This window comes from Tachyglossus aculeatus, chromosome 8 (assembly GCF_015852505.1).
Source record: "Tachyglossus aculeatus isolate mTacAcu1 chromosome 8, mTacAcu1.pri, whole genome shotgun sequence".
NCBI classification, from domain to species: Eukaryota; Metazoa; Chordata; class Mammalia; order Monotremata; family Tachyglossidae; genus Tachyglossus; species Tachyglossus aculeatus.
In genome coordinates, this window is record NC_052073.1 from 34,393,608 (window position 1) to 34,419,305 (window position 25,698).

General features: G+C 48.9%; 1 protein-coding gene across 1 annotated transcript in view; it reads right to left on the reverse strand.

The window, feature by feature from the left end:
• Positions 1-2,826: 2,826 nt before the first annotated feature.
• The window catches only part of LOC119931408 (papilin-like), a 28,456-nt gene continuing 5,584 nt past the window's right edge, over positions 2,827-25,698 (reverse strand). Inside the window, exons 4-8 of the mRNA XM_038750051.1 lie at positions 22,649-22,857; positions 22,283-22,421; positions 6,677-6,810; positions 6,366-6,558; positions 2,827-3,041 (exon numbers count right to left, since the gene is read on the reverse strand). Coding sequence (XP_038605979.1) covers positions 2,827-3,041; positions 6,366-6,558; positions 6,677-6,810; positions 22,283-22,421; positions 22,649-22,857 — 890 coding nt within the window. The remainder of the gene's footprint in view (positions 3,042-6,365; positions 6,559-6,676; positions 6,811-22,282; positions 22,422-22,648; positions 22,858-25,698) is intronic.

The window sequence follows — 25,698 nt, forward strand, 5'->3', positions numbered from 1 at the left end:
GCTTACTATGTGCAAAGCACTGTTCTAAGTGGTGGGGAGGTTACAAGGTGATCGTGATGTCCCACGGGGCGCTCCCAGTCTTCATCCCCATTTTCCGGCCGAGGGAACTGAGGCCCAGAGAAGTTAGGTGACTTGCCCAAAGGCACACAGCTGACGAGTGGAGGAGCCGGGATTTGAACCCATGACCTCCGACTCCAAAGCCCGGGCTCTTCCCACTGAGCCACGCTGCTTCTCTTGGATGCTGGCAAGTAGAGACGTCAAGTAGACGCCAAGTAGAGACGTCCTCACTTCAGGAGGAAAAACCCGAGAACGCAGGGAAGGAGAAGCAGCGGGGCCCAGTGGATAGAGCACAGGCCTGGGAGTAGGAAGGACCTGAGTTCTAATCCTGCCTCCGCCACTTAATAATAATACTAATCATGGCATTTATTAAGCACTTCCTATGTGCAAAGCGCCGTTCTAAGCACTTGTCTGCTGTGTGACCTTGGACATGTCGCCTCACTTCTCTGGGCCTCAGTTTCCTCATCCGGAAAATGGGGTCTAAGACCGTGGGCCCCACGCGGGACAGGGACTGTGACCAACACAATTACTTTCTATCTACCCCAGTGCTTAGGACAGTGCCTGGCGCATAATAAGTGCTGAGCAAATAGAGAAGCAGCGTGGCTCAGTGGAAAGAGCCCGGGCTTTGGAGTCCGAGGTCATGGGTTCAAATCCCGGCTCCGCCAACTGTCAGCTGTGTGGCTTTGGGCGAGTCGCTTCACTTCCCTGGGCCCCAGTTACCTCAATCTGTCAAATGGGGATGAAAACTGTGAGCCCCCCCCGCCGTGGGACAACCTGATCACCTTGTAACCTCCCCAGCGCTTAGAACAGTGCTTTGCACATAGTAAGCGCTTAATAAATGCCATTATTATTATTATTATTAATAATAAATACCATATAAAAAAAGAAAAGGGAGTGAGGTCAGGGCTGGAGATGTAGTTTTGCTATTATTACTACTGCTATTCTGCTATTACTACTGCTGTATAGAAGCGGCGTGGCTCAGTGGAAAGAGCCCGGGCTTTGGAGTCGGAGGTCATGGGTTCAAATCCTGACTCCACCAAATGCCAGCTGTGTGACTCCGGGCAAGTCACTTCACTTCTCTGTGCCTCAGTACCCTCATCTGTAAAATGGGGGTTAAGCTTGTGAGTCCCCTGTGGGACAACCTGATCACCTTGTATCCTCCCCAGCGCTTAGAACGGTGCTTTGCACATAGTAAGCGCTTAACAAATACCATTATTATTATTATTATTATTATTGCTACTACTTCCACTGTTACCGCTTCTAGGACCGCCGTGTGACCTTGGACAAGTCACTTCACTTCTCGGGGCCCGAGTTACCTCATCTGTAAAATGGGGATCGAGGCTTTGAGCCCCACGTGGGACAAGGGACTGCGTCCAACCCCATTTGCTTGTATCCACCCCAGCGCTTAGTACAGTGCCTTGCACATAGTAAGCGCCTAACAAATAATAATAATAATGACAGTGCATGGCGCATAGTTAGTGCTTAATAAATACCACAATTATAAGAAGCGGCATGGTGAAGTGGTTAGAGCCCGGGCCTGGGAGTAAGAAGGTCATGAGTTCTAATCCCGGCTCGGCCACTCGGCTGCTGTGTGACCTTGGACAAGTCACTTCGCTTCTCTGGCCCTCAGTCACCTCACCTATAAAATGGGGATTGAGATTGTGAGCCCCACAGGGGGACAGGGGCTGTGTCCGACCCGTTTCGCCCCCCCCCCCCCAGTGCTTAGTACAGTGCCTAGCACGTAGTAAGCGCTTAATAAATACCGTAATTTATTAAGGGAAGCAGCGTGGCTCAGTGGAAAGAGCCCGGGCTTTGGAGTCAGAGGCCATGGGTTCCAATCCCGGCTCCGCCACTCGCCAGCTGTGTGACTTTGGGCGAGTCGCTTCACTTCTCTGGGCCTCAGTTCCCTCATCCGGAAAATGGGGGTGAAGACTGTGAGCCCCTCGCGGGACAACCTGCTTACCTTGCATCTACCCCAGTGCTTTGCACCTAGTAAGCGCTTAGCAAATACCAACATTAGCATTATTATCGTAATTATCATCATTGTGTTGCCGGCTTGTACTTCCCAAGCGCTTCGTCCGGCGCTCTGCACACAGTGAGCGCTCAATAAATACGATTGTATCATCATCAATTGTACTTATTGAGCGCTTACTGTGTGCAGAGCGCCGGACGAAGCGCTCGGGAAGTCCAAGTTGGCAACATATAGAGACCGTCCCTACCCAACAGTGGGCTCGCCGTCTAAAAGATTGATCATCGCTATAACCACTACTACCGCTATCACTGCTACTATTGCTACTACTTGAGCCCCTCTTCTGAGGCCCGGGACCACCCGCGCCACAGGGTTGTCTGGGTCGGGATGCTGAATACGAGGAAGAGTGGGGGGACCCCGGCGGGACTCGCGGGGCTACCGGGGGAGCGTGCTTTTCCGGGGGGGGGGGGGGGTCTCTGTGCGCTTCAGGGGTCCCGGGCAGCCCCCCGAAACACCGGGGCCTCCGGCCGGCGACGGGACGTCCCCAAACCCCTTCTCTGACAGCCGTCCGCCCACCAGCTGCCGGGGGGATCCGGCGGGCGCTTCCCAGGCGCTTAGTACAGTGCTCTGCACGTAGTAAGCGCTCAGTAAATACGACTGATGAAGAAGGAGCCCAGGCGGAAGCCGCAGGAACGCTTTTATTGCCAACCACCCCCGAGTGGCGGAAATATCGGCGGGGCCCGGGGCCCGGTCGGTCCATCGGAGCGAGGGGGTCCCCGTGGGCCGCGGATGGGGGGGTCTCACACCTCCTCCGGGCCCTTCCGGTCCCCGCGGCCCCTGTCCCGGCCCCGGGCCGCACACGCTGCCTGGCAGCTCTCCCGATCCACGAAGTTATTTGGGTTGCCCTTGCAGCCTCCGTAGAAGAACTCAGCGCACCGGCGGGTGACGGAGTCGTAGAAATAGCGGGGGATTTTGGCCTGGCAGGGCCCCTCGACGGGGGGCAGGAAGCACAGGTCTGCGGGGTGGGAAGGGGCGGCCGTGAGGGGTCCGCCGCCTGCCCCTCTGACCGTCCCCCCCGGCCGCCCGGGCCTCAGTTTCCTCGCCTGTGAGACGGGCCTCGCCTCCCGCGGTCGCAGCCGGAGAGGTCGCGCCGGTCTCGGCTACGGGAGGGAGGGTCGGGCCGAGGCCTACCCCGCTCGGGCAGCGGCCGGCGAGCGGAAGGCCGGCCGCCGCGAGTCCAAATCAATCAATCGTATTTCTTGAGCGCTTCCGGTGTGCAGAGCACCGTACTAAGCGCTTGGAGCCAACTCCCGCCCCGCGCCGGGCAGCAGCGGGCCGGGAGAGAGGGGCCAGGGCGGAGACGCCGGTTGGCCGCGCGGGAGGCGGAGATGGTCAGCCGCTGCCAGATTTTTACCAAGACAGCTCTACGGATCCGCGGCCGGAAGAGCGGGACATTGTGGGAGAGATGGCTCGACGGCGTGGGACGAGACAAAAAGATGGACCCATTCTCCCCCCCCGCTTAGGCCGCGGGCCCCGAGGAACCGCGTCTGACCCGTTATCTCGTGTCGACTCCGGCACCGAATCAACACCACTCTTAGCGTCACTTCTCCGGGCCTCAGTTTCCTCGTCCGTAAAACGGGGGGTTAAGAGCGTGAGCCCCGTGCGGGACAGCCTGATTGGCTTGTAATATACCCCAGCGCTTAAAACAGTGCTTGGGCACATAGTACGCGCTTCACTAAGAAGCGGCGTGCCTTCAGGGGCACAATCCCGGGCTTGGGAGCCGGAGGCCGTGGGTTCGAATCCCGGCCCTGCCCACCCGTCTGCTGTGTGACCCTGGGCAAGTCACTTACCTTCTCTGGGCCTCAGTGACCTCACCTGTCAAACGGGAATGAAGACGGCGAGCCCACCGTGGGAGAACCTGCTTACCTTGTATCTTCCCCAGCGCTTAGAACAGGGCTTGGCGCAAAGTAAGCGCTTAACAAGTACCATCGTTATTATTATTGTCGCCGATATTCATCATTGATTATTTATCACTGCTCTCCCTCCAGCTGGTCGCGCCTCCTCTCTCCGGTTGCCCCCCGCCCCACCCCATTCTCCGGGCCCTTTCCTCGGGCTCCTGCCCCATCCGTTAGATTGGCAACTTCCCGAGGGGAAAGAGTGAACTTTCCACATCCGTTGTCCTTTTCCAAGTGCTCTGCACAAAGTGGGCGCTTGATAGGCCCTACCGATCGACTGGCAGCTCCTTCCGGGCAGGGACTGTGTCTACACACGCGTTTGGACTCTCCCAGGTGCTTAGTACAGTGATCTGCACACCGTAGGCGCTCAACACGTAGTATGGACTGAGAGGCTCTTTGAGGGTAGAGCTCAGGGGTCCCTTCCCGAGCGCTCAGTACAGTGCTCGACACCCGGTAGAGGCTCCATTGATGATGGCATTTGTTAAGTGCTCACTATGTACAAAGCACTGTTCAAGCGCTGGGGGGATAATAATACTAATAATAGTAATAATGATGGCATTTGTTAAGCGCTTACTATGTGCGAAGCACTGTTCTAAGCGCTGGGGGGGATAATAATAATAGTAATAATGATGGCATTTGTTAAGCGCTTACTATGTGCAAAGCACTGTTCTAAGCATTGGGGGGGATAATAATAGTAATAATGATGGCATTTGTTAAGCGCTTACTATGTGCGAAGCACTGTTCTAATCGCTGGGGGGATAATAATGATGATGGCATTTGTTAAGCGCTTACTATGTGCGAAGCACTGTTCTAAGCGCTGGGGGGATAATAATAATGGTAATAATGACGGCATTTGTTAAGCGCTTACTATGTGCGAAGCACTGTTCTAAGCGCTGGGGGGATAATAATAAAAATAGTAATAATGATGGCATTTGTTAAGCGCTTACTATGTGTGAAGCACTGTTCTAAGCGCTGGGGTAATAATAATAGTAATAATGATGGCATTTGTTAAGGGCTTACTATGTGCGAAGCACTGTTCTAAGCATTGGGGGGGATAATAATAATAATAGTGATAATGATGGTATTTGTTAAGCGCTCACTATGTTCGAAGCACTGTTCTAAGCGCTGGGAGAGTAATAATAGTAATAATGATGGCATTTGTTAAGGGCTTACTATGTGCGAAGCACTGTTCTAAGCGCTGGGGGGATAATAATAATAATAGTAATAATGATGGCATTTGTAAGCGCTTACTATGTGCGAAGCACTGTTCTAAGTGCTGGGAGGGATAATAATAATAGTAATGATGGCATTTGTTAAGCGCTTACTATGTGCGAAGCACCGTTCTAAGCGCTGGGGGGGATAATAATAATAGTAATAATGATGGCATTTGTTAAGCGCTTACTATGTGCGAAGCACTGTCCTAAGCGCTGAGGGGATAATAATAATAGTAATAATGATGGCATTTGTTAAGTGCTTACTATGTGCAAAGCACTGTTCTAAGCGCCGGGGGGATAATAATAAAAATAGTAATAATGATGGCATTTGTTAAGCGCTTACTATGTGCAAAGCACTGTTCTAAGCGTTGGGGGGGATAATAATAGTAATAATGGTGGCATTTGTTAAGCGCTCACTGTGTGCGAAGCACTGTTCTAAGCGCTGGGGTAATAATAATAGTAATAATGATGGCATTTGTTAAGGGCTTACTATGTGCGAAGCACTGTTCTAAGCGCTGGGGGGATAATAATAATAATAGTGATAATGATGGTATTTGTTAAGCGCTCACTATGTTCGAAGTACTGTTCTAAGCGCTGGGAGAGTAATAATAGTAATAATGATGGCATTTGTTAAGGGCTTACTATGTGCGAAGCACTGTTCTAAGCGCTGGGGGGATAATAGTAATAATGATGGCATTTGTAAGCGCTTACTATGTGCGAAGCACTGTTCTAAGCGCTGGGGGGATAATAATAATAGTAATAATGATGGCATTTGTTAAGCGCTTACTATGTGCGAAGCACCGTTCTAAGCGCTGGGGGGGATAATAATAATAGTAATAATGATGGCATTTGCTAAGCGCTTACTACGTGCGAAGCACCGTTCTAAGCGCTGGGGGGATACAAGGCGACCGGGTCGTCCCACGTGGGGCTCACGGTCCTCATCCCCATTTTGCAGCTGAGGCCGCCGAGGCTCCGGGGAGTTACGCGACCTGCCCCAGGTCACGCGACGGCCGTGTGGCGCTTAGTCCAGTGCCCTGCACATAGCAAGCGCTCCATAAACACGCCTGATGATGTGGCGGAGCCGGGATCCGAACCCATGACCTCTGGCTTTGGGAGCCACGCCGGTCCTCTTCCCTCCTCTCCGCCCTCCCGTCCCCCCGGCCCGCTCACCCAGCTTCCGACACACGTGCCGGCACTCGGCCTCGCTGGGGAAGTTATTCCGGTTCCCTCGGCAGCCGCCGTAGATGAACCTCTCGCAGCGCGTGGTGGCCACGTTGAAGAAGAAGCGAGGCATCCAGGCCTTGCAGGGCCCCGTGACGAAGGGCAGGGTGCAGAATTTGGGGCGCCGAGGGGTCGGGCCCCCCTGCCCGGGCCCGGGGCGGGGTGGCGGGCCGGGGCGGGAGGGCTCTGGAAAGGGGGGAAGGCCCCGGGGGGTGGGCCGGGGGCATGGCGGGCCCCATCTGGGGCCAGGGCCGGCCCGCCGGCTCCACGCACTTGAGGCCGCAGCGGCGGTAGCAGCATCTCTTCGGGTCCAGGCAGTCGTCGTCGCTCCGGCACTGGTCCGGCTCCGGGCGGACGCAGCGGATGGCCTCCGGCGGGCAGCGGCCGGGGCGACCTGAGGAGAGGACGGGTCCGGCCTCGAGGCCTGCGACCGGCCGACGGGGAGGCCCCGACTCCTCGCCCTCGGGGAGGGCGGGGGCCAGAAGGACTGCCCAGGCCGGGCTCGGGCCCGGCGTTCCCGGGATACGATGCCCTCTGGGATCCTGGGGTGGGAAAAATGCGGCTCTCCTTCTCCAGCCCAGCCCGCACCCTCCGCTCCTCCGCCGCTAATCTCCTCACCGTACCTCGTTCTCGCCCGCCCCGCCGTCGACCCCCGGCCCGCCTCATCCCCCGGGCCCGGAATGCCCCCGATCCCTCTTCCTCCCTTCAAGGCCCTGCTGAGAGCTCACCTCCTCCAGGAGGCCTTCCCAGACTGAGCCCCTTCCTTCCTCTCCCCCTCGTCCCCCTCTCCATCGCCCCCATCTTACCTCCTTCCCTTCCCCACAGCACCTGTATATATGTAGTTTGTACATATTTATTACTCTATTTATTTCACTTGTACCTATCTATTCTATTGATTTTATTTTGTTAGTATGTTTGGTTTTGTGCTCTGTCTCCCCCTTTTAGACTGTGAGCCCACTGTTGGGTAGGGACTGTCTCTATGTGATGCCAATTTGTACTTCCCAAGCGCTTAGCACAGTGCTCTGCACACAGTAAGCGCTCAATAAATACGATTGAATGAATGAATGAATAGTAGGCGCTTAATAAATGCCATCGTCATTATTATTATTATTAGGAGGAGGGAAATTTGTGGAATGAAAATTCTCCCGATTTTCTGCACCCAGTGTGTGCTTAATAAATGCCAGACAGCATGTGCTCAGTAAATACCACTGGTGGACTGAATAATTGATGGAATTCCTGGTTTATTTATTCAGATTCCATGGGCTTCACGTGGGTTGGATTTCACATTCACTTTGAGTAAGGATTTGAGCTGGGGTGGTGTGACCCTGGGCTGGAATCAACTCTTGTGCCGATCTTTCCAGCCCCTGGAGCAATTTCGAAAGCCATGGAGTTTTTGAATTTGGAAAAATTTGAAAACCAGGGCGTCCCGGGCCTGTCTTGTCCTTCCGTTTGAATTGTTTTACGGCATTTGTTAAGTGCTTCCCATGGGCCAGGCACGGTGCTAAGCACTGGGGCAGATACCAGCTCTTCAGGTTGGACTCCGTCCCACGTGGCGCTCACAGTCTTAATCCCCATTTTTACAGATGAGTTAACTGAGGCACAGAGAAGGGAAGTGACTTGTCCAGGGTCACTTAGCAGACAGGTGGCAGAACCAGGATTAGAACCCAGGTCCTTCCGACACCCAGGCCTCAGCTCTTTCCACAGTTCGACTGACTGATTGATTTAGTGCTATTATGGCTCCCCAGTCTTATATATTAGACTGTGATCTGGGCAGGGAACGGGATAACTAATTCTGCCGTATTAAACGCTTACAAGCGCTTAGTACCCCCCATTTTCCTCGGCTCCCTCTTCCATCTGCATCAACTCCACTCGCTCCCTTTGCTCTCCCCCCGACCCCGCGGCAGCAGCGTGGCTCAGTGGAAAGGGCATCGGCTTTGGAGTCGGAGGCCACGGGTTCAAATCCCGGCTCCGCCAGCTGTCGGCTGTGTGACTCTGGGCAAGTCACTTCACTTCTCTGGGCCTCAGTGACCTCATCTGTAAAATGGGGATCAAAACTGGGAGCCCCCCGTGGGACAAGCTGATCCCCTTGTAACCTCCCCAGCGCTTAGAACAGTGCTTTGCACATAGTAGGTGCTTAACAAATGCCATCATTATTATATGTATAATTCTATTTATTTGTATTGATGCCTATTTACTTGTTTTGATGTGTATAGATCTATAATTCTATTTATTTATATTGGTGCCTGTTTCCTTCTTCCCCCGCAAGGCCGCTGTAAACTCCTGGGCAGGGCCCTAATTTTGGACCTAGCATTGTCTTCCTGGAGAGAGAAATCTTTCCTCAGTGATAGACTCTGATTATTCATTCATTCATTCATCCACCCATTTATATTGATGCCCATTTACTTGTTTTGATGTGCACAGATCTATAATTCTATTTATTTATATTGGTGCTTGTTTCCTTGTTTTGATGTCCGTCTCCCTCCTCTACACTGTAAACCCAATGTGGGCAGGGATGGCCTCTTTTTATTGCTGAATTGGACTTTCCAAGTGCTTAGTACAGTGCTCCATTCATTCATTCATTCAACCGCATTTATTGAGCGCTTACTGTGTGCAGAGCACTGTACTAAGCGCTTGGGAAGTACAAATTGGCAACTTATAGAGACAGTCCCTACCCAACACACGGTAAGCACTCAATAAATACAATTGAATGAATGAACGAACGAATACAATGCTCTCCACATAGAAAGCGCTCAATAATTACCACTGATTGATTGCGCACTCTAATCGCTCAATAAATACCGCTGAATCATTGCTGTATTGTAATAGTAACAACAATAATTACGGTATTTGTTAAGCGCTCACTAGAAGCAGCGTGGCTCGGTGGAAAGAGCCCGGGCTTTGGAGTCAGAGATCACGGGTTCAAATCCCGGCTCTGCCAGTTGTCAGCTGGGTGACTTTGGGCAAGTCACTTGACTTCTCTGGGCCTCAGTTCCCTCATCTGTAAAATGGGGATGAAGACTGTGAGCCCCCCGTGGGACAACCTGATCACCTTGTAATCTCCCCAGTGCTTAGCACATAGTAAGCGCTTAATAAATGCCATTATTATCATTATTATTGTTAATGATAAAAAGAATAATAACGATCATAATGATAGTCGGTGTGGTGTCTGTTAAGTGCTTACTATGTGCCAAGCACTGGGGATTATCAGATTATCAGATGTCACGTGGGGCTTACAGTCTAAGTAGGAGGGAGACGGGGGAGCACATCCCCATTTTGCATTGAGGAAACTGAGGCCCGGAGGAGGGAAGTGACCCGTCCAAGGTCACGCAGCGGCCTCGTCGTGGAGCCGGGATGAAGGTCCTCTGACCCCCAGGCCGGGGTTCTTTCCTCCGGGCCATATTGTTTCTGGGTGTTTGTTTTATGTGAGGTCACTGAGGCCCAGGGGAGGGAAGTGACTCACCCAAGGTCACCCCGCCAACAAGTGGGGGGCCGGGATGAGACCCCAAGTCCTCTAACTAACTCCCAGGCCTGGGCTCTTTCCTCTGGGCCACATTGCTTCTCTATATGTTGCCAATTCGTACTTCCCAAGCGCTTAGTACAGTGCTCTGCACATAGTAAGCGCTCAATAAATACGATTGATGATGATGATGATGATGATGATTGCTTCTGGGTGTTTCTTTTATATGAGGTCACTGAGGCCCAGAGGAGGGAAGCAGCGTGGCTCAGTGGAAAGAGCATGGACTTTGGAGTCAGAGGTCACGGGTTCAAATCCCGGCTCCGCCAATTGTCAGCTGTGTGACTTTGGGCCAGTCCCTTAACTTCTCTGTGCCTCAGTTACCTCATCTGTAAAATGGGGATGAAGTCTGTGAGCCCCACGTGGGACCAGTTGATCACCTTGTAACCTCCCCAGTGCTTAGAACAGTGCTTTGCACATAGTAAGCGCTTAATAAATGTCATGATTATTATTAGTTTACAGTCTAGAGGAGAGACTTTGCACATAGTAAGCGCTTAATACATGCCATTATTATTACATTATTAGTATCATTATTACTAGTTTACAGTCTAGAGGGGAGATGGACATTAATGTCAATTAATAAATTACGGATACGGACGTAAGTGCCGTGGTAAGCCCTTAATAAATGCCATTATTATTATTAACAATCTAATCGCGTTGATGGACACTAGTTTACAGTCTAGAGGAGAGACGGACGTTAATGTCAATTAATAAATTACGGATACGGACGTAAGTGCCGTGGTAAGCGCTTAATCAATGTCATTATTATTATTAACAATCTAATCGCGTTGATGGACACTAGTTTACAGTCTAGAGGGGAGATGGGCATTAATGTCAATTAATAAATTATGGATACGGACATAAGTGCCATGGTAAGCGCTTAATAAATGCCATTATTATTATTAACAATATAATCGCGTTGATGGACACTAGTTTACAGTCTAGAGGAGAGACGGACGTTAATGTCAATTAATAAATTATGGATACTAACAATCTAATCGCATTGATGGACACTAGTTTACAGTCTAGAGGAGAGACAGACGTTAATGTCAATTAATAAATTACGGATACGGACGTAAGCGCCGCGGGGCTGAGCGTGGGACCAGTACTAAATGCCCAAAAGTCACAGACTCCAGTGCACAAGCGACGCAGAAGGGAGAGGGAACCGGGGAAGGGAAGACTGAATCGGGGAAGGCTTCCTGGAGGAGGTGTGGCCTTGGGAGGACTATGAAGGTGGGGCAAATATGGCAAATATCTTCGGATGTTTGGTTTTGTTCTCGGTCTCCCCCTTTTAGACTGTGAGCCCACTGTTGGGTAGGGCCTGTATATGTTGCCAACTTGTACTTCCCAAGCGCTTAGTACAGCGCCCTGCACACAGTAAGCGCTCAATAAATACGGCGACTGATTGATTGATGGATGGATGGAGGGGGACGGAGTTCCACAGGGCGCGGGTGAGGGGTCAGCGGCGGGATTGACGAGGCGCGGGGCGTAAGCTGGCGCTGGAGGAGTCCAGTATGGAGCCTGGGCTGTAGTCCATCAGGGAAAAGAGGTTGGAGGGTGAACCGGTTGAAGGTTTGAAAGCCGACGGCGAGGACGCGGAAGTGGAGGGGCAATTTGCCGGAGCCACTTGAGGAGGGGGGACTGAACGTTTTTGTAGAAAAACGATCCGGGCAACCAATCTCAGCCCTACTAAGAACTCACCTCCTCCAGGAGGCCTTCCCAGACTGAGCCCCCTCCTTCCTCCCGCCTCACCTCCTTCCCCTCCCCGCAGCACCTGTATATATATTTGTACGGATTTATTACTCTATTTATTTGTACATATTTATTCTATTTCTTTTATTCGGTTGATATATTTTGTCATCTGTCTCCCCCTTCTAGCCTGCGAGCCCGCTGTCGGGTAGGGACCATCTCTAGATCAATCAATCAATCGTATTTATTGAGCGCTTACTATGGGCAGAGCACTGTACTAAGCGCTTGGGAAGTACAAATTGGCAACATATAGAGACAGTCCCTACCCAACATTGGGCTCACAGTCTAAAAGCTCTTATTACTAAGAGCTCCCCTCCTCCAGGAGGCCTTCCCAGACTGAGCCCCCTCCTTCCTCCCGCCTCACCTCCTTCCCCTACCCACAGCACCTGTATATATATTTGTACAGATTTATTACTCTATTTATTTGTACATATTTATTCTATTTCTTTTATTCGGTTGATATATTTTGTCATCTGTCTCCCCCTTCTAGCCTGTGAGCCCGCTGTCGGGTAGGGACCATCTCTAGATCAATCAATCAATCAATCAATCGTATTTATTGAGCGCTTACTATGGGCAGAGCACTGTACTAAGCGCTTGGGAAGTACAAATTGGCAACATATAGAGACAGTCCCTACCCAACATTGGGCTCACAGTCTAAAAGCTCTTATTACTAAGAGCTCACCTCCTCCAGGAGGCCTTCCCAGACTGAGCCCCCTCCTTCCTCCCACCTCACCTCCTTCCCCTCCCCACAGCACCTGTATATATATTTGTACAGATTTATTACTGTATTTATTTGTACATATTTATTCTATTTATTTGATTCGGTTGATATGTTTTGTCGTCTGTCTCCCCCTTCTAGCCTGCGAGCCCGCTGTCGGGTAGGGACCATCTCTAGATCAATCAATCAATCAATCAATCGTATTTATTGAGCGCTTACTATGGGCAGAGCACTGTACTAAGCGCTTGGGAAGTACAAATTGGCAACATATAGAGACAGTCCCTACCCAACATTGGGCTCACAGTCTAAAAGCTCTTATTACTAAGAGCTCCCCTCCTCCAGGAGGCCTTCCCAGACTGAGCCCCCTCCTTCCTCCCGCCTCACCTCCTTCCCCTCCCTACAGCACCTGTATATATATTTGTACGGATTTATTACTCTATTTATTTGTACATATTTATTCTATTTCTTTTATTCGGTTAATATATTTTGTCATCTGTCTCCCCCTTCTAGCCTGCGAGCCCGCTGTCGGGTAGGGACCATCTCTAGATCAATCAATCAATCAATCAATCGTATTTATTGAGCGCTTACTATGGGCAGAGCACTGTACTAAGCGCTTGGGAAGTACAAATTGGCAACATATAGAGACAGTCCCTACCCAACATTGGGCTCACAGTCTAAAAGCTCTTATTACTAAGAGCTCACCTCCTCCAGGAGGCCTTCCCAGACTGAGCCCCCTCCTTCCTCCCGCCTCACCTCCTTCCCCTCCCCACAGCACCTGTATATATATTTGTACGGATTTATTACTCTATTTATTTGTACATATTTATTCTATTTCTTTTATTCGGTTGATATATTTTGTCATCTGTCTCCCCCTTCTAGCCTGTGAGCCCGCTGTCGAGTAGGGACCATCTCTAGATCAATCAATCAATCGTATTTATTGAGCGCTTACTATGGGCAGAGCACTGTGCTAAGCGCTTGGGAAGTACAAATTGGCAACATATAGAGACAGTCCCTACCCAACATTGGGCTCACAGTCTAAAAGCTCTTATTACTAAGAGCTCACCTCCTCCAGGAGGCCTTCCCAGACTGAGCCCCCTCCTTCCTCCCGCCTCACCTCCTTCCCCTCCCCACAGCACCTGTATATATATTTGTACGGATTTATTACTCTATTTATTTGTACATATTTATTCTATTTCTTTTATTCGGTTAATATATTTTGTCATCTGTCTCCCCCTTCTAGCCTGCGAGCCCGCTGTCGGGTAGGGACCATCTCTAGATCAATCAATCAATCAATCAATCGTATTTATTGAGCGCTTACTATGGGCAGAGCACTGTACTAAGCGCTTGGGAAGTACAAATTGGCAACATATAGAGACAGTCCCTACCCAACATTGGGCTCACAGTCTAAAAGCTCTTATTACTAAGAGCTCCCCTCCTCCAGGAGGCCTTCCCAGACTGAGCCCCCTCCTTCCTCCCGCCTCACCTCCTTCCCCTCCCCACAGCACCTGTATATATATTTGTACGGATTTATTACTCTATTTATTTGTACATATTTATTCTATTTATTTGATTCGGTTGATACGTTTTGTCGTCTGTCTCCCCCTTCTAGCCTGCGAGACCGCTGTCGGGTAGGGACCATCTCTAGATCAATCAATCAATCAATCAATCGTATTTATTGAGCGCTTACTATGTGCAGAGCACTGTACTAAGCGCTTGGGAAGTAGAAATTGGCAACATATAGAGACAGTCCCTACCCAACAGTGGGCTCACAGTCTAAAAGGGGGAGACAGAGAACAAAACCAAACATACTAACAAAATAAAATAAATAGAATAGATACGTACAAATAAAATAAATAAATAAATGGATGTTGCCAACTTGGACTTCCCAAGCGCTCAGTCCAGTGAGCGCTCGATAAATACGACGGAATGAATGAATGAATGAATTTGTACTGCCCGAGCGCTTAGGACAGTGCTCTGCACACAGGAAGCGCTCAATAAATACGATCGAATGAATGATCGAAATACGGACTGGTGTGCAGAGAGGCGGGAGGCAGGGAGGTCAGCGAGGAGGCCGAGGTGGCGGTCGAGACGGGACAGGATGAGCGTTTGGATCGACACAGTAGGAGTTTGGATGAAGAGGAAAGGGCGGATCTTAACCATAATAATAATAATAATGGTATTTGTTAAGCGCTTACTATGTGCAAATAATAATAATAATAATGATGGCATTTGTTAAGCGCTTACTATGTGCAAAGCACTGTTCTCAGAGCTGGGGGGATACAAAGTGATCAGGTTGTCCCACATGGGGCTCACAGTCTTCATCCCCATTTTATAATAATCATAACGATGGCATTTATTAAGCGCTTACTATGTGCAAAGCACTCTTCTAAGCGCTGGGGAGGTTACAAGGTGATCAGCTTGTCCCGCGGGGGGCTCCCGGTCTTCATCCCCATTTCCCAGATGAGGGAACTGAGGCCCAGAGAAGTGAAGCCACTCGCCCAAAGTCACCCAGCTGACAGTTGGCGGAGCCGGGATTTGAACCCACGACCTCGGACTCCAAAGCCCGGGCTCCTTCCACTGAGCCACGCCGCTTCTCCGGGGTAAAGGGAGAACGGACAGGATTCGGTGACGGGGAATCTGTGGGGGTTGAGTGACAGAGGACAACGCCAAGGTTATGGGCTTGGGAGATGGGCAGGACGGTTGTTTGGTCTACAGTGATGGGAAAGACAATGGGAGGACAGGCTTTGGGCGCTTAGTCCAGTGCTCTGCACACAGTAAGTGCTCAAGAAATACGATTGAATGAATGAATGAATGAATGTTCTGTTTCGAACATGCTTAGTTTTAGATAATAATAATGATAACATTTATTAAGCACTTACTATGTGCAAAGCACTGTTCTAAGCGCTCAGTGCACACAGTAAGTGCTCAAGAAATACGATTGAATGAATGAATGACTGAATGTTCTGTTTTGAACGTGCTTAGTTTTAGATAATAATAATGATAGCATTTATTAAGCGCTTACTATGTGCAGTGCACTGTTCTAAGCGCTCAGTGCACACAGTAAGCGCTCAAGAAATACGATTGAATGGATGAATCACTGAATGTTCTGTTTTGAACGTGCTTAGTTTTAGATAATAATAATGATAACATTTATTAAGCGCTTACTATGTGCAAAGCACTGTTCTAAGCGCTCAGTGCGCACAGTAAGCGCTCAAGAAATACGACTGAATGAATGAATAAATGAATGGTCTGTTTTGAACGTGCTTAGTTTTAGGTAATAATGATAGCATTTATTAAGCGCTTACTATGTGCAATGCACTGTTCTAAGCGCTCAGTGCACACAGTAAGCGCTCAAGAAATACGACTGAATGAATGAATGACTGAATGTTCTGTTTCGAACGTGCTTAGTTTTAGATAATAATAATGATAGCATTTATTAAGCGCTTACTATGTGCAAAGCACTGTTCTAAGCGCTCAGTGCACACAGTAAGTGCTCAAGAAATACGATTGAATGAATGAATGACTGAATGTTCTGTTTTGAACGTGCTTAGTTTTAGATAATAATAATGATAGCATTTATTAAGCGCTTACTATGTGCGAAGCACTGTTCTAAGCGCTCAGTGCACACAGTAAGCGCTGAAGAAATACGACTGAATGAATGAATGAATGTTCTGTTTTGAACGTGCTTAGTTTTAGATAGTAATAATGATAGCATTTATTAAGCGCTTACTATGTGCAAAGCACTGTTCTAAGCGCTCAGTGCGCACAGTAAGCGCTCAAGAAATACGACTGAATGAATGAATGAATGAATGGTCTGTTTTGAACGTGCTTAGTTTTAGATAATAATAATGATAGCATTTATTAAGCGCTTACTATGTGCAAAGCACTGTTCTAAGCGCTCAGTGCACACAGTAAGCGCTGAAGAAATACGACTGAATGAATGAATGAATGTTCTGTTTTGAACGTGCTTAGTTTTAGATAGTAATAATGATAGCATTTATTAAGCGCTTACTATGTGCAAAGCACTGTTCTAAGCGCTCAGTGCGCACAGTAAGCGCTCAAGAAATACGACTGAATGAATGAATGAATGAATGGTCTGTTTTGAACGTGCTTAGTTTTAGATAATAATAATGATAGCATTTATTAAGCGCTTACTATGTGCAAAGCACTGTTCTAAGCGCTCAGTGCACACAGTAAGCGCTCAAGAAATACGACTGAATGAATGAATGAATGAATGTTCTGTTTTGAACGTGCTTAGTTTTAGATAATAATAATGATAGCATTTATTAAGCGCTTACTATGTGCAATGCACTGTTCTAAGCGCTCAGTGCACACAGTAAGCGCTCAAGAAATACGATTGAATGAATGAATGAATGACTGTTCTGTTTTGAACGTGCTTAGTTTTAGATAATAATGATAGCATTTATTAAGCGCTTACTATGTGCAAAGCACTGTTCTAAGCGCTCAGTGCACACAGTAAGCGCTCAAGAAATACGATTGAATGGATGAATCACTGAATGTTCTGTTTTGAACGTGCTTAGTTTTAGATAATAATAATGATAGCATTTATTAAGCGCTTACTATGTGCAAAGCACTGTTCTAAGCGCTCAGTGCACACAGTAAGCGCTCAAGAAATACGACTGAATGGATGAATGACTGAATGTTCTGTTTTGAACGTGCTTAGTTTTAGATAATAATAATGATAGCATTTATTAAGCGCTTACTATGTGCAGTGCACTGTTCTAAGCGCTCAGTGCACACAGTAAGCGCTCAAGAAATACGATTGAATGGATGAATCACTGAATGTTCTGTTTTGAACGTGCTTAGTTTTAGATAATAATAATGATAACATTTATTAAGCGCTTACTATGTGCAAAGCACTGTTCTAAGCGCTCAGTGCGCACAGTAAGCGCTCAAGAAATACGACTGAATGAATGACTGACTGAATGTTCTGTTTCGAACGTGCTTAGTTTTAGATACTAATAATGATAGCATTTATTAAGCGCTTACTATGTGCAAAGCACTGTTCTAAGCGCTCAGTGCACACAGTAAGCGCTCAAAAAATACGATTGAATGAATGAATGAATGACTGTTCTGTTTTGAACGTGCTTAGTTTTAGATAATAATGATAGCATTTATTAAGCGCTTACTATGTGCAAAGCACTGTTCTAAGCGCTCAGTGCACACAGTAAGCGCTCAAGAAATATGATTGAATGAATGAATGAATGACTGTTCTGTTTTGAACGTGCTTAGTTTTAGATAATAATGATACCATTTATTAAGCGCTTACTATGTGCAGTGCACTGTTCTAAGCGCTCAGTGCACACAGTAAGCGCTCAAGAAATACGATTGAATGGATGAATCACTGAATGTTCTGTTTTGAACGTGCTTAGTTTTAGATAATAATAATGATAACATTTATTAAGCGCTTACTATGTGCAAAGCACTGTTCTAAGCGCTCAGTGCGCACAGTAAGCGCTCAAGAAATACGACTGAATGAATGAATGAATGTTCTGTTTTGAACGTGCTTAGTTTTAGATAATAATAATGATAGCATTTATTAAGCGCTTACTATGTGCAAAGCACTGTTCTAAGCGCTCAGTGCGCACAGTAAGCGCTCAAGAAATACGACTGAATGAATGAATGAATGAATGGTCTGTTTTGAACGTGCTTAGTTTTAGATAATAATAATGATAGCATTTATTAAGCGCTTACTATGTGCAAAGCACTGTTCTAAGCGCTCAGTGCACACAGTAAGCGCTCAAGAAATACGACTGAATGAATGAATGAATGAATGTTCTGTTTTGAACGTGCTTAGTTTTAGATAATAATAATGATAGCATTTATTAAGCGCTTACTATGTGCAAAGCACTGTTCTAAGCGCTCAGTGCACACAGTAAGCGCTCAAGAAATACGATTGAATGAATGAATGAATGACTGTTCTGTTTTGAACGTGCTTAGTTTTAGATAATAATGATAGCATTTATTAAGCGCTTACTATGTGCAAAGCACTGTTCTAAGCGCTCAGTGCACACAGTAAGCGCTCAAGAAATACGATTGAATGGATGAATCACTGAATGTTCTGTTTTGAACGTGCTTAGTTTTAGATAATAATAATGATAGCATTTATTAAGCACTTACTATGTGCAATGCACTGTTCTAAGCGCTCAGTGCACACAGTAAGCGCTCAAGAAATACGACTGAATGGATGAATGACAATGTTCTGTTTTGAACGTGCTTAGTTTTAGATAATAATAATGATAACATTTATTAAGCGCTTACTATGTGCAATGCACTGTTCTAAGCGCTCAGTGCACACAGTAAGCGCTCAAGAAATACGATTGAGTGGATGAATCACTGAATGTTCTGTTTTGATCGTGCTTAGTTTTAGATAATAATAATGATAACATTTATTAAGCGCTTACCATGTGCAAAGCACTGTTCTAAGCGCTCAGTGCACACAGTAAGCGCTCAAGAAATACGATTGAATGAATGAATGACTGAATGTTCTGTTTTGAACGTGTTTAGTTTTAGATACTAATAATGATAGCATTTATTAAGCGCTTACTATGTGCAAAGCACTGTTCTAAGCACTCAGTGCACACAGTAAGCGCTCAAGAAATACGATTGAATGGATGAATGAATGAATGTTCTGTTTCGAACGTGCTTAGTTTTAGATAATAATAATGATAGCATTTATTAAGCGCTTACTATGTGCAATGCACTGTTCTAAGCGCTCAGTGCACACAGTAAGCGCTCAAGAAATGCGATTGAATGGATGAATGAATGAATGTTCCGTTTTGAACGTGCTTAGTTTTAGATAATGATAATGATAGCATTTATTAAGCGCTTACTATGTGCAAAGCACTGTTCTAAGCGCTCAGTGCACACAGTAAGCGCTCAAGAAATACGATTGAATGAATGACTGAATGTTCTGTTTTGAACGTGCTTAGTTTTAGATAATAATAATGATAGCATTTATTAAGCGCTTACTATGTGCAAAGCACTGTTCTAAGCGCTCAGTGCGCACAGTAAGCGCTCAAGAAATACGATTGAATGAATGAATGACTGAATATTCTGTTTTGAACGTGCTTAGTTTTAGATACTAATAATGATAGCATTTATTAATGCAGTGGGGAAGCAGTGGGGCGCATCGGAAAGAGCCCGGGCTTTGGAGTCGGAGGTCATGGGTTCGAGTCCCGACTCCGCCACATGTCCGCTGTGTGACCTTGGGCAAGTCACTTAACTCCTCTGGGCCTCAGTTCCCTCATCTGTAAAATGGGGATGAAGACCGTGAGCCACACGTGGGACAACTTGATCACCTTGTATCCCCCCCAGCGCTTAGAACAGTGCTCTGCACATAGTAAGCACTTAACAAATGCCATTATTATTATTATGATTATTATTATTATTATTAAGCGCTTACTATGTGCAAAGCACTGTTCTAAGTGGTGGGGAGGTTACAAGGTGATCGTGATGTCCCACGGGGCGCTCCCAGTCTTCATCCCCATTTTCCGGCCGAGGGAACTGAGGCCCAGAGAAGTTAGGTGACTTGCCCAAAGGCACACAGCTGACGAGTGGAGGAGCCGGGATTTGAACCCATGACCTCCGACTCCAAAGCCCGGGCTCTTCCCACTGAGCCACGCTGCTTCTCTTGGATGCTGGCAAGTAGAGACGTCAAGTAGACGCCAAGTAGAGACGTCCTCACTTCAGGAGGAAAAACCCGAGAACGCAGGGAAGGAGAAGCAGCGGGGCCCAGTGGATAGAGCACAGGCCTGGGAGTAGGAAGGACCTGAGTTCTAATCCTGCCTCCGCCACTTAATAATAATACTAATCATGGCATTTATTAAGCGCTTCCTATGTGCAAAGCGCCGTTCTAAGCACTTGTCTGCTGTGTGACCTTGGACATGTCGCCTCACTTCTCTGGGCCTCAGTTTCCTCATCCGGAAAATGGGGTCTAAGACCGTGGGCCCCACGCGGGACAGGGACTGTGACCAACACAATTACTTTCTATCTACCCCAGTGCTTAGGACAGTGCCTGGCGCATAATAAGTGCTGAGCAAATAGAGAAGCAGCGTGGCTCAGTGGAAAGAGCCCGGGCTTTGGAGTCCGAGGTCATGGGTTCAAATCCCGGCTCCGCCAACTGTCAGCTGTGTGGCTTTGGGCGAGTCGCTTCACTTCCCTGGGCCCCAGTTACCTCAATCTGTCAAATGGGGATGAAAACTGTGAGCCCCCCCCGCCGTGGGACAACCTGATCACCTTGTAACCTCCCCAGCGCTTAGAACAGTGCTTTGCACATAGTAAGCGCTTAATAAATGCCATTATTATTATTATTATTAATAATAAATACCATATAAAAAAAGAAAAGGGAGTGAGGTCAGGGCTGGAGATGTAGTTTTGCTATTATTACTACTGCTATTCTGCTATTACTACTGCTGTATAGAAGCGGCGTGGCTCAGTGGAAAGAGCCCGGGCTTTGGAGTCGGAGGTCATGGGTTCAAATCCTGACTCCACCAAATGCCAGCTGTGTGACTCCGGGCAAGTCACTTCACTTCTCTGTGCCTCAGTACCCTCATCTGTAAAATGGGGGTTAAGCTTGTGAGTCCCCTGTGGGACAACCTGATCACCTTGTATCCTCCCCAGCGCTTAGAACGGTGCTTTGCACATAGTAAGCGCTTAACAAATACCATTATTATTATTATTATTATTATTGCTACTACTTCCACTGTTACCGCTTCTAGGACCGCCGTGTGACCTTGGACAAGTCACTTCACTTCTCGGGGCCCGAGTTACCTCATCTGTAAAATGGGGATCGAGGCTTTGAGCCCCACGTGGGACAAGGGACTGCGTCCAACCCCATTTGCTTGTATCCACCCCAGCGCTTAGTACAGTGCCTTGCACATAGTAAGCGCCTAACAAATAATAATAATAATGACAGTGCATGGCGCATAGTTAGTGCTTAATAAATACCACAATTATAAGAAGCGGCATGGTGAAGTGGTTAGAGCCCGGGCCTGGGAGTAAGAAGGTCATGAGTTCTAATCCCGGCTCGGCCACTCGGCTGCTGTGTGACCTTGGACAAGTCACTTCGCTTCTCTGGCCCTCAGTCACCTCACCTATAAAATGGGGATTGAGATTGTGAGCCCCACAGGGGGACAGGGGCTGTGTCCGACCCGTTTCGCCCCCCCCCCCCCAGTGCTTAGTACAGTGCCTAGCACGTAGTAAGCGCTTAATAAATACCGTAATTTATTAAGGGAAGCAGCGTGGCTCAGTGGAAAGAGCCCGGGCTTTGGAGTCAGAGGCCATGGGTTCCAATCCCGGCTCCGCCACTCGCCAGCTGTGTGACTTTGGGCGAGTCGCTTCACTTCTCTGGGCCTCAGTTCCCTCATCCGGAAAATGGGGGTGAAGACTGTGAGCCCCTCGCGGGACAACCTGCTTACCTTGCATCTACCCCAGTGCTTTGCACCTAGTAAGCGCTTAGCAAATACCAACATTAGCATTATTATCGTAATTATCATCATTGTGTTGCCGGCTTGTACTTCCCAAGCGCTTCGTCCGGCGCTCTGCACACAGTGAGCGCTCAATAAATACGATTGTATCATCATCAATTGTACTTATTGAGCGCTTACTGTGTGCAGAGCGCCGGACGAAGCGCTCGGGAAGTCCAAGTTGGCAACATATAGAGACCGTCCCTACCCAACAGTGGGCTCGCCGTCTAAAAGATTGATCATCGCTATAACCACTACTACCGCTATCACTGCTACTATTGCTACTACTTGAGCCCCTCTTCTGAGGCCCGGGACCACCCGCGCCACAGGGTTGTCTGGGTCGGGATGCTGAATACGAGGAAGAGTGGGGGGACCCCGGCGGGACTCGCGGGGCTACCGGGGGAGCGTGCTTTTCCGGGGGGGGGGGGGGTCTCTGTGCGCTTCAGGGGTCCCGGGCAGCCCCCCGAAACACCGGGGCCTCCGGCCGGCGACGGGACGTCCCCAAACCCCTTCTCTGACAGCCGTCCGCCCACCAGCTGCCGGGGGGATCCGGCGGGCGCTTCCCAGGCGCTTAGTACAGTGCTCTGCACGTAGTAAGCGCTCAGTAAATACGACTGATGAAGAAGGAGCCCAGGCGGAAGCCGCAGGAACGCTTTTATTGCCAACCACCCCCGAGTGGCGGAAATATCGGCGGGGCCCGGGGCCCGGTCGGTCCATCGGAGCGAGGGGGTCCCCGTGGGCCGCGGATGGGGGGGTCTCACACCTCCTCCGGGCCCTTCCGGTCCCCGCGGCCCCTGTCCCGGCCCCGGGCCGCACACGCTGCCTGGCAGCTCTCCCGATCCACGAAGTTATTTGGGTTGCCCTTGCAGCCTCCGTAGAAGAACTCAGCGCACCGGCGGGTGACGGAGTCGTAGAAATAGCGGGGGATTTTGGCCTGGCAGGGCCCCTCGACGGGGGGCAGGAAGCACAGGTCTGCGGGGTGGGAAGGGGCGGCCGTGAGGGGTCCGCCGCCTGCCCCTCTGACCGTCCCCCCCGGCCGCCCGGGCCTCAGTTTCCTCGCCTGTGAGACGGGCCTCGCCTCCCGCGGTCGCAGCCGGAGAGGTCGCGCCGGTCTCGGCTACGGGAGGGAGGGTCGGGCCGAGGCCTACCCCGCTCGGGCAGCGGCCGGCGAGCGGAAGGCCGGCCGCCGCGAGTCCAAATCAATCAATCGTATTTCTTGAGCGCTTCCGGTGTGCAGAGCACCGTACTAAGCGCTTGGAGCCAACTCCCGCCCCGCGCCGGGCAGCAGCGGGCCGGGAGAGAGGGGCCAGGGCGGAGACGCCGGTTGGCCGCGCGGGAGGCGGAGATGGTCAGCCGCTGCCAGATTTTTACCAAGACAGCTCTACGGATCCGCGGCCGGAAGAGCGGGACATTGTGGGAGAGATGGCTCGACGGCGTGGGACGAGACAAAAAGATGGACCCATTCTCCCCCCCGCTTAGGCCGCGGGGCCCCGAGGAACCGCGTCTGACCCGTTATCTCGTGTCGACTCCGGCACCGAATCAACACCACTCTTAGCGTCACTTCTCCGGGCCTCAGTTTCCTCGTCCGTAAAACGGGGGTTAAGAGCGTGAGCCCCGTGCGGGACAGCCTGATTGGCTTGTAATATACCCCAGCGCTTAAAACAGTGCTTGGGCACATAGTACGCGCTTCACTAAGAAGCGGCGTGCCTTCAGGGGCACAATCCCGGGCTTGGGAGCCGGAGGCCGTGGGTTCGAATCCCGGCCCTGCCCACCCGTCTGCTGTGTGACCCTGGGCAAGTCACTTACCTTCTCTGGGCCTCAGTGACCTCACCTGTCAAACGGGAATGAAGACGGCGAGCCCACCGTGGGAGAACCTGCTTACCTTGTATCTTCCCCAGCGCTTAGAACAGGGCTTGGCGCAAAGTAAGCGCTTAACAAGTACCATCGTTATTATTATTGTCGCCGATATTCATCATTGATTATTTATCACTGCTCTCCCTCCAGCTGGTCGCGCCTCCTCTCTCCGGTTGCCCCCCGCCCCACCCCATTCTCCGGGCCCTTTCCTCGGGCTCCTGCCCCATCCGTTAGATTGGCAACTTCCCGAGGGGAAAGAGTGAACTTTCCACATCCGTTGTCCTTTTCCAAGTGCTCTGCACAAAGTGGGCGCTTGATAGGCCCTACCGATCGACTGGCAGCTCCTTCCGGGCAGGGACTGTGTCTACACACGCGTTTGGACTCTCCCAGGTGCTTAGTACAGTGATCTGCACACCGTAGGCGCTCAACACGTAGTATGGACTGAGAGGCTCTTTGAGGGTAGAGCTCAGGGGTCCCTTCCCGAGCGCTCAGTACAGTGCTCGACACCCGGTAGAGGCTCCATTGATGATGGCATTTGTTAAGTGCTCACTATGTACAAAGCACTGTTCAAGCGCTGGGGGGATAATAATACTAATAATAGTAATAATGATGGCATTTGTTAAGCGCTTACTATGTGCGAAGCACTGTTCTAAGCGCTGGGGGGGATAATAATAATAGTAATAATGATGGCATTTGTTAAGCGCTTACTATGTGCAAAGCACTGTTCTAAGCATTGGGGGGGATAATAATAGTAATAATGATGGCATTTGTTAAGCGCTTACTATGTGCGAAGCACTGTTCTAATCGCTGGGGGGATAATAATGATGATGGCATTTGTTAAGCGCTTACTATGTGCGAAGCACTGTTCTAAGCGCTGGGGGGATAATAATAATGGTAATAATGACGGCATTTGTTAAGCGCTTACTATGTGCGAAGCACTGTTCTAAGCGCTGGGGGGATAATAATAAAAATAGTAATAATGATGGCATTTGTTAAGCGCTTACTATGTGTGAAGCACTGTTCTAAGCGCTGGGGTAATAATAATAGTAATAATGATGGCATTTGTTAAGGGCTTACTATGTGCGAAGCACTGTTCTAAGCATTGGGGGGGATAATAATAATAATAGTGATAATGATGGTATTTGTTAAGCGCTCACTATGTTCGAAGCACTGTTCTAAGCGCTGGGAGAGTAATAATAGTAATAATGATGGCATTTGTTAAGGGCTTACTATGTGCGAAGCACTGTTCTAAGCGCTGGGGGGATAATAATAATAATAGTAATAATGATGGCATTTGTAAGCGCTTACTATGTGCGAAGCACTGTTCTAAGTGCTGGGAGGGATAATAATAATAGTAATGATGGCATTTGTTAAGCGCTTACTATGTGCGAAGCACCGTTCTAAGCGCTGGGGGGGATAATAATAATAGTAATAATGATGGCATTTGTTAAGCGCTTACTATGTGCGAAGCACTGTCCTAAGCGCTGAGGGGATAATAATAATAGTAATAATGATGGCATTTGTTAAGTGCTTACTATGTGCAAAGCACTGTTCTAAGCGCCGGGGGGATAATAATAAAAATAGTAATAATGATGGCATTTGTTAAGCGCTTACTATGTGCAAAGCACTGTTCTAAGCGTTGGGGGGGATAATAATAGTAATAATGGTGGCATTTGTTAAGCGCTCACTGTGTGCGAAGCACTGTTCTAAGCGCTGGGGTAATAATAATAGTAATAATGATGGCATTTGTTAAGGGCTTACTATGTGCGAAGCACTGTTCTAAGCGCTGGGGGGATAATAATAATAATAGTGATAATGATGGTATTTGTTAAGCGCTCACTATGTTCGAAGTACTGTTCTAAGCGCTGGGAGAGTAATAATAGTAATAATGATGGCATTTGTTAAGGGCTTACTATGTGCGAAGCACTGTTCTAAGCGCTGGGGGGATAATAGTAATAA